The sequence below is a fragment of the Danio aesculapii genome, chromosome 7 (assembly GCF_903798145.1).
Source record: "Danio aesculapii chromosome 7, fDanAes4.1, whole genome shotgun sequence".
Taxonomy (NCBI): domain Eukaryota; kingdom Metazoa; phylum Chordata; class Actinopteri; order Cypriniformes; family Danionidae; genus Danio; species Danio aesculapii.
The window spans coordinates 8674756-8684755 of NC_079441.1; the positions used below are offsets into that span (position 1 = coordinate 8674756).

The 10000-nt window shown below is 31.1% G+C and overlaps 1 protein-coding gene across 4 annotated transcripts in view; it reads left to right on the plus strand.

Annotated features, from left to right (window-relative positions):
- Nucleotides 1–10000, plus strand: part of arnt2 (aryl-hydrocarbon receptor nuclear translocator 2) — a 183145-nt gene that overhangs the window by 47446 nt on the left and 125699 nt on the right. For all 4 annotated transcript variants that reach the window (XM_056461014.1, XM_056461015.1, XM_056461017.1 and 1 more), the window contains 2 exons: nt 746–959; nt 3677–3890. In XM_056461014.1, the coding sequence (XP_056316989.1) occupies nt 746–959; nt 3677–3890 (428 nt within the window). The remainder of the gene's footprint in view (nt 1–745; nt 960–3676; nt 3891–10000) is intronic.

Sequence of the window (10000 nt, forward strand, 5' to 3'; positions counted from 1 at the left end):
TCTATGAAATGATAGTTATTAAGCCTAAAGTATGTTACTATTATTACTTACTGTTATGTGCAATGCTTTTATGTACAATATATTATTTAAATACATAAAAAATATAAGAAACAGTAAGTTATTAATACTTGCATTGTAGTACTATTATTGGTATTATATACAGTACTATTATGCACAGTATTTTATTATAAATATATGAAATTATATAGTTATTAAGCCTAAAGTATGTAACTATTTTTACTTACTGTTGCGTGCAATGCTTTTATGTACCATATATATTATTGTTTGCATTATAAATAAGAAATAAGTTACTAATGCTTGCAACGTAGTACTATTATTGTTATTATAGTCCAAATCATTAGTTTTCCTTTGAATTTCTTTTTTTTTTTAATATTTGTTTATACAAGGAATTTTTCACAGTATTTCCTATAATATTTTTTTCGTCTGGAGAAAGTCTTATTTGTTTAATTTCGGGTACAATAAAAGCAGTTTTTAATTTTTTAAAAAACATTTTAAGGTCAAAATTATTAGCCCCCTTAAGCGATATATTTTTTCCAAAATTATAAATGTGTTTAAAAAAAATTAACAGAAATTGGGAAAAATATAGACATGGGGGCTAATAATTCTGATATATATTATATTATTATATTTAATTAGATTATATAAAACATAAAACTAAGAGTAAAATGTGCAGTGCATGTGTTTTTGACTGTGCCGTGTGTTGTTGTTGTTGGTCTGCGTGCAGAGAGAATCACAGTGAGATTGAGCGCCGCAGACGTAATAAAATGACGCAGTACATCACCGAGCTGTCGGACATGGTGCCAACCTGCAGCGCCCTTGCCAGAAAACCAGATAAACTAACCATCTTGCGCATGGCCGTCTCTCACATGAAGTCCATGAGGGGAACCGGAAACACATCCACCGATGGCGCTTACAAACCCTCCTTCCTCACTGAACAGGTGAGCCATCAATAGCTGCTGTTTTCAGGTTTGCCAGGTTTTTTGCAAAAGTAAACTAGCCCAATGGCCAAACAAACTTTTTTCTGGTTGAACTATCCCTTTAAAGGGGACATATTATACCCTCTTTTATGCCACGAACCGTTCATTCGCTGTACTTGGCATACATGACTTATTTGCCATCTGTGTCCGAGATGCCCCTGTCCAAACTCCTGTATTGCCCCTGCCGTTTTTCATCCGGTTGCAGTTTATGTTGGAACTCATCACGCGATTTCTTTCGGCTTTCGCTCAGCTGGTACTTTGCAGCAAATGCATGGTGGGTTTCAAAATCCCTCTTAACGTTTGATATATATATATATATATATATATATATATATATATATATATATATATATATATATATATATATATATATATATATATATATATATATATATATATATATATATATGTATATATATATATATATATATATATATATATATATATATATATATATATATATGTATATATGTATATATTTATTATTATTATTATTATTATTATTATTATTATTATATATATATATTTTTTTGGTGCAAATCAGACAGAGCAGAGTATCAGAGCAAATGTTTCTGCCCACTCATTTTGAAACTTTCGATGTTCCTCAGAATTTTTTTCTTTGCCACCACCACTCATGGATATTGTCTGAATTTAAGTGTGCGCATATCAAATCAAATCAAATCAAATCAAATTTGACCATAGAAACTTGAGAGGGAATTGTAGTTGTATTTTCAATATGAAACTGGAAAATATTATTCAAGTGAGACAGCTAGAGAGCCACGTATTTTTGGTCAAAGAGCCACATGGGATTTAGATTTAATGCAAGTAGAACAATGTAAACATTGGAAACTAAGCTTTTTAGATTCAAATAATGTAGTGTAAAAACATTGAAACATTAATATCTGTGCGATGTCCATTAATAAAAAAGTAATTTATTGAAGTAATGTAAATAATGTATAGTTTTATACATTGTTTATCTTTTAAAAAATAGCTTAAATTAGCAAATAAAACAGGCCATGTCTCTCCGACACTTTTAGAAGCTGTCAGTCATTCATTCATCCTCACCATACTCAAGATCTTGGTCTGTTTTTCATCTAAAGTTTTATCCTCATAGAATCCATGTGGGAAAAAAGAACGGCATCTTAACTTCGTCTTTCGGGAAATGAAGTTGCCGTTTAATGTATAGTAAATCGAGCATGTTCAAAGTTCGCTGCGCAAAAAAGCGCCGCTGCACACTTCCGACTGTACAGTGCGTTTTCTTTTTCTTATAATGAGTTTTGAGGTAAGGGACGTTTTCATTTGCTATTCACTGACAGTCGGACAGGCTCATCCGGTTCAACAAACTCTGTCTTTTAAAAAAGAAATCAGAAGCGGAATAAAAGCCGGCGTATCGGCGCGCTGCTACATTGAAAACGTATGATTCGATACGCGGCTTCTGATTGGTTCTCGGGATATTGCGGCTTTTGCTGTCAAAGGCAAGTGGCGTTTAGAGGCTTTTGTCAACAAACTTATTTGCAACTTAGATGATTTGAAGCAAAAATAGTTGTTGAACATGTACTACTTGCCTAAAGCATTCACTCAATGCCATTAGCTCATTTTTGGCGCAAGTGGCATTTAGCGGGTTTTGCGTCTGAACTCTTCATATGATGCATTACATTTTGGAAGCTTCAAACAGTTATAAAACATTATTTGTGGAGTATTTTGAGCTGAAGCTTCACATACACACTCTAGGGACATCAGATACTTATTTTACATCTTGTAAAATGGGCATAATATGTGCCCTTTAAGGTTAATGTAAAGAACATAAAGGTATATACGTTTTGGAAGTAACTTGCCCAACTGTGTTCGTAACATTGCTAATGTTTGTTAGCACAAGGATTAGAAATTAACGGGGACTTAGAGCAAAATTGTCTATGCACAATTTAGCTAACATAGCAGATGTTGCATTAGAATTTGTGAATTTGTATAAATTGTTAAACAAAAAAATCTGCAAAATATTTTAAATAATTATAAATTATATAATTTTTTGTTGTTGGTCTTGAATTTTTAAAGTTGTTTATTCAACTAATTGGAGATTTATATCCTCTTGTCCGTTTTGAGAAATAGTTACTCTTTACTCATGAGTACATTTTAATGAGTTAATTTTTACTGTTATTTGAGTAGATGTATATCTAGATATATAGACATGTAATTTTACTTTTACTTAAGTAAAACAATTTGGAAGTAACAATACTTTTACTTAAGCAGAATATTTTATTACTTTTTTAAACCTCTGATGGATATTAGGATCAGTATTGTTAGTTTTAAAGATATCTATTCTCAGTTTGCTCAAAAACATTGTAGTTTGTCACTTCCGCCCAACAGTTTTATTCTTGTTACCTCATACTTCATCAAAAAGTGACCAATCAAATGCTCTCTATATCTGACATTTCCCTTTAAGATGCTTTACATTTGATGCACTTGAGCTCAACCACTCTCACTGGCAGAGCTGTGAAAAAACCAAAAGCTATTGGCTGTTTTTTTTAAAGGGGAGGGCCCACTATGTGTCCCACCCTCACTTCATGTTTAGGTTGGGATTAGGTCAAACATCGAATTAAATGATGAACATTTCAAAGCACTACACAGAATTTTAACCATCACATGCATCTGAATTTGTTTTTTTGTTTTTTCTATGGCAGGAGCTGAAGCACTTGATTCTGGAGGCGGCCGATGGCTTCTTGTTTGTGGTTGCGGCTGAGACAGGTCGGGTGATCTACGTGTCTGATTCGGTCACTCCTGTCCTCAACCATCCGCAGTCGGAGTGGTTCGGCAGCACACTGTTCGAGCAGGTCCATCCGGACGATGTGGACAAACTGAGGGAACAGCTGAGCACCTCTGAGAATTCAATGACAGGTAAGAGACAGATGCTTTTAAGGGATAGTTCACACAAATAATGAAAATCAACTCACTATTTAGCACCCACAAACAGCATCTACTGGTAATAATGTATTCCTTTTATGTTTTGTAATCACACTTGCAGCCTGCAGAAACGATTTGATTGACATTCTTACTTTGTACGTGTCATCAGAGGGGAAAAGCCCCGCCCACTAGTGACCATCTTTCCCTCATTAGCATAGGACGTTAGTGGTGTTTTTGAATCTGCCACTATGCTGACACACAGGTGTTTGTAGCTCCACCCTCTTTTGAAAAGAGGACAATCTCATTTGCATTTAAAGCGACAGTCACCAAAATGCGAACAATTAGGATCAAAGCCTAAAAGGGTCAGCTTCAAAGAGTTATAAAACATTATTTGTGGAGTATTTTGAGCTGAAAATTCACATACACACTCTAGGGAAATCAGATACTTATTTTACATCTTGTAAAATGGGCATAATATGTGCCCTTTAGGGTTACTGTAAAGAACATATAGGTATATACACTACCTGAAAAAAAAACTTGTCGTCGATCTCCGTTATAAGAGCAACATATAATAACTTGGCTTCTAGTAGATCATTTGGAAAAGTGGCAGAAGGCAGATTTTTCTGATGAATCATCTGTTGAACTGCATCCCAATCATCACAAATACTGCAGAAGACCTACTGGAACCCGTATGGACTCAAGATTTTCACAGAAATCAGTCAAGTTTGGTGAAGGAAAAATTATGGTTTGGGGTTACATTCAGTATGGGGGCGTGTGAGAGATCTGCAGAGTGGATGGCAACATCAACAGCCTGCGGTATCAAGACATTTGTGCTGCCCATTACATTACAAACCACAAGAGAGAGCAAATTCTTCAGCAGGATAGGGCTCCTTTTCATACCTCAGCCTCCACAGCAAAGTTCCTAAAAGCAAAGAAGGTCAAGGTGCTGCAGGATTGGCCAGCCCAGTCACCAGACATGAACATTATTGAGCATTTCTGGGGTAAGATGGAGGCATTGAAGATGAATTCAAAGAATCTTGATGAACTCTGAGAGTCCTGCAAGAACACTTTCTTTGCCATTTCAGATGACTTTATTAATAAGTGATTTGAGTCATTGCAGAGATGGATGGATGCAGTCCTCCAAGCTCATGGGAGTCATACACAATATTTATTCTGTTTCCACTGCAGCATGATTTTATATTCTATTCTGGACATTATTTCTGTTCAGTGTCAAGACTTTTGTCTAAGCAAAGTCAGACCATACTGTCCTAAATAAATAATTCTAGGCATGATCATATTTTTGTTTTGGTAAAATAAGCGTAATCTAGAGGCCTTTGCCTTTCATATAAGCCACTTCCGATACCAAATGATCAACTAGAATTCAAGTTATTATTTGTTGTTCCTAAAACTTGGATAGGCGACAAGACTTTTGTCAGGTAGTGTGTATTAACTGTATGTCAGACCAAGTTAGAGTTGATCTGATAAAATTGAGAAACTTATTACAGTCTGTTTAGGTGCTATACCAGAAATAGCCACCAGGTGATGCTCAAATCCAGTCCATCCTTTACAGCTTTCTCCCATTACAATATTTGTTTGCAATGTCACTTCTATAGAGTGGAGGAACTATGACGTCAATTTGTATGCAAAAACCCGGAAGCGAGGTAGCATTTTAGCAGTTCCAGTCCCCTCGTTCCAAAGTCAGTGGGTTTTTTGAATGGGTTTTCATTTAAATCTCTTAAATAAGGTTCGCGGGACCACAAACTCAAGATACTTTCATGTTTTATTCTACAACATAAAACACATCCGCTACACCCCACTTGATTTTTTTTTTAAACGGTTACGCTTCTTTTGAAAAACGGTTGCTATCAAGTTGCTGAAAGGGACTACAGGGGATGTCGGAGACATTATACATTGAGCTAAACTGTCTGAAACGCAGCCTGCTTAAAATTTACAGCTTGCGTTGGGCATTTGGATTTGTGTTATTTGATAAAGTGTTTTCAATAATAGTATTTTATAGTTTGTAGAATCTTTCTGTCGATATTATCAGCCCTTTTAAGCAATATTTTTACTTGATTGTCTACAGAACAAACTATTATTATACATAGACTTGCCTAATTATTCTAACTTACCTAATTAACCTAGTTAAGCCTTTAAATGCCATATTTAGCTGTATAGAAGTGTCTTCAAAAATATCCAGTCAAATATTATCTACTGTCATCATGTCAAAGATAAAATAAATCAGTTATTAGAGATGAGTTATTAAAACTATATTATGTGTTGAAAAAACTTCCTTCCATTAAACAGAAATTGGGGAAAACAATATACAGGTAAGCTACTAATTTAGGAGGGCTAATAATTATGACTTTAGCTGTATCTTGTCTTGTCTAAAAACACTTCTGAGTTAAGGTATAAACACACACACACTTCATAACTATATCATAACTTTTATTATGTCTGATGCATTATTTCTGATGCATTTCAAATAGACTGCAACAAAGGAGAAGTGCTGAGATGTCCTCTAATATTTCTCTGCGGGGAACATTCAGTCGCCTCATTAGTATTTGAGATGAGGCGAGACTTTAATCAGCTCTGAGGTTTTCAGCCCAACCGCTGCTTGTTTGTGACAATCTGCATTTAAAGTTTGAACAACCAGTAGAAAATGGAGCTGATGAACTTTATATGAGAGAATAATTGCAAAAGTTTGCTGTTGATTTTAGGATTTTTGAGGGGACGACAAAATAAAAACAAGTGCTGGGGTGATCAGAGTCATGGGAAAGAATTGAGTTGAACATAAAATTATGATATATTAACGTATACATTTACTTAAAAATTTTTATTTACATATTTTTGCTTTATTAAATAAATAGGGTATTAAGTGAACCTGAATTTATGATTTATCAATGAGTAATGAGTGAGTGAACATTAATGTATGATATATTAAAGTATACATTAACTTTTTATTTTTTATTAATGTTTTTTTTTACTTTAGTGAATAAATAAATATTGAGTGAGCATTAATTTATGATATATTAACATATATATTTACTTTTTATTTATACATTTTTTGCTTCATTAAATTAAATAAGGTGTTGAGTAAACAGTGTATGATATACCAAAGTATATATTCATTTTTTATTTTTTATTTTTAAATGTTTGCTTTAGTAAATGAATTAATGAATAAATAAATAAATAAATAAATAAATAAATTAATTAATTAATTAATTAATTAACAAATAAATAAATATTAAGTATTAAGTGAACCGAAATTTATGATATATCAAAGTGTATATTTACTTTGTTTTTCATTTATAGTGTTTTTTGCTTTAATAAATAAATTAAATATATAAATAAATATATTTTTACTTTTTATTTTATTTATTAATGTTTTCTGCAGTTTTGCATAAAGTATTGAGTGAACATAGTTTATGATATATCAAAGTAAACATTAACTTGATTTAATAAAGCAAAACAAAATAAAAAAGCATTGATTAAATGTAATCTGATACATCAAATTATACCTTTCCTTTTTATTTTTCGAAATATTAAATAAAATAAATAATAAGGTTTTACATGCTTACTGAATCAAGCAAGTGTCCTCTGAAATGACGTTCACCCAAAATTTAACATTCACTATTTACTCATTCTCAAGTGGTTCCAAATAGTTTATTTTTTTCTGTTGAAAACAAAAGAAGCTAATTTGAAGTATGTTAGAAACCTGGAACCATTGACTTCCATGGTAGAAAAAACAAATATTATGGAAGTCAATAGTTACAGGTTTTCAACATTTTTCAAAATACCTTTTTTGATGTTCAACAGAAAAAAGACACTCAGACAGGTTTGTAACAAGTGAAGGTTGAGTAAATGATGATTATTTTCATTTTGGGGGTGAACCGACCCTTCAAATAAGCTGTTTTGACCATAAATTGGGTTTCTCCACTAGAGGGCGACAGACACACACGACAAACACTGTTTTTGTAACTCTTTGGACACCCGCAATGTTTCAGGGATAAATTATTCCTCTCAGATACTGAAACAAAGAAAGAAAAAACGTTTTACTCTGGGCAATCTTTCCATCTATGCTCATTGAAATGCAGCGGAATATTTTGAGAGTCAAGTAATTTAAAACACATAATCTGTGAGACATTCCTCTAAACAGCAGATATTTAAAGGCAGGGTTATTGCAGCATTGTTTGTTTGGTTGTTTTTTAGTGTAGCATTGTTTTTTTATTTTTTATAGTATTTTCAAGTTAAATTTGCTGTTATATTTGTCTATATATACATCCTAATGAATAATAATATTATAAGAATTATATAGTTGGGCGGTGCAATGGGTAGCGCTGTCACCTCACAGCATAAACAGGGTGTCCGCAGGGTCTTAAAAAGTATTAAAGTTGAATAAATCAATGTAGAGAAATTTAAGGCCCTTAAAAAGTATTAAAAGTCTTAAATGCTATTTGGTAAGGTATTAAATTTGATATTGTTTTTGATTATGCAATGTATAAGTACATAATAAGCCATAAAATGGTTTTAAATAAATGGAAAAACTGCTTTTATTCTAGCCAAAATAAAACAAATAAGACTTTCTCCAGAAGAAAAAATATTATCGAAAATACTGTGAAAATATCCTTTCTCTGTTAAACATCATTTGGGAAATATTAAAAAAATTCACAGGGCTAATAAATCTGACTTCAACTGTATGTTATTATTCATCCAGGATCAGATGTTGCTGTATCTCAGACCGCAGTTAAATGAGACATGGGGTCAAAGAGTCTGTTGTTACGAGCGCTGTCTGAAATCATGCTTGATTTTATATGCAGTCCGGCGTGTGTGTGTGTGTGCGTGTGTGTGTGTGTTCAACGTAATTGTGTTGAGCGCATCCAGCTTCCTGCGGTTTGGCTGTGACTAGAAATACAGCAATCTGTTTGTCTGTAATGTGCACTTGGAACATGATCGCTTTCATATTAAGAGCGGGGACAAGTCTGAGACTGCATTGGAAATGTGGGATTTCTTTCATTTAGGCTTATAGATGCAGGGTTTTGTGTGTGTGCTTATGTGCTCAGCAAGACTCCATTGATTTTTATCAGAACGTTTTGTGCAATATACATTTTAGCATCATTGCTTCAGTCTTTATTGTCAAGAAAAAAAATATTTTTATAATATAATATAATATAATATAATATAATATAATATAATAAAATATAATATAATATAATATAATATAATATAATATAATATAATAGTTCCAATCAAGTCTCTTGGAATATATATTGGTATATATTACAGTATATTGAACAGCAATATAACAAGTTATATTATATTATATTTTATTATATTATATTTTATTATATTATATTATATTATATTATATTATATTATATTATATTATATTATATTATATTATATTATATTTTATTATATTATATTATATTATATTATATTATATTATATTATAATAAACTTAATTCTTATAAAGCGCCTTTAAAAGTAGCGTCTCAAGGCACTTGACAGACATAAAATGTGCAGCATTAAAAGACACAAGAATGAATGCAAAAAATTAATAATAAAAAATAATTAATTACACTCTGATTTATTTTTATAATTTTACTATTCTTATTTAATTTTGATCTTATTTTTATTTGATTTTGTTCATTTAAAACATTTTTTATTTATTTATTTTATTTGTGTAATTATTTATTTATAATTTAGTTTTACTTCATTTTTCTATTTGTTATTATCTATTTATTCGTTTATTTAAATCATTTTATTATTAGTTTTGTAGACATAATAATAATAATAATAATAATAATAATAATAATAATAAACTTTATTTTTATAAAGTGCCTTAAGGCACTTTACAGACATAAAATGTGTGGCAGTAGAAGATAAAAGTATGAATGCAAAAAGTAAAAAAAATAAATTAAATACACTGTTTTATTTTTATAATTTTTATTTAATTTTGATCTTATTTATTTAGTTTAATTAAATGTTTTATTTATTTTAATTTGTGTATTTATTTCTTTTTTATTTCATTAAATTTTTTATTTATTTATTTATTTGTTATTATTTATTTATTTATTTATCTATTTATTTAATAATTTATATAA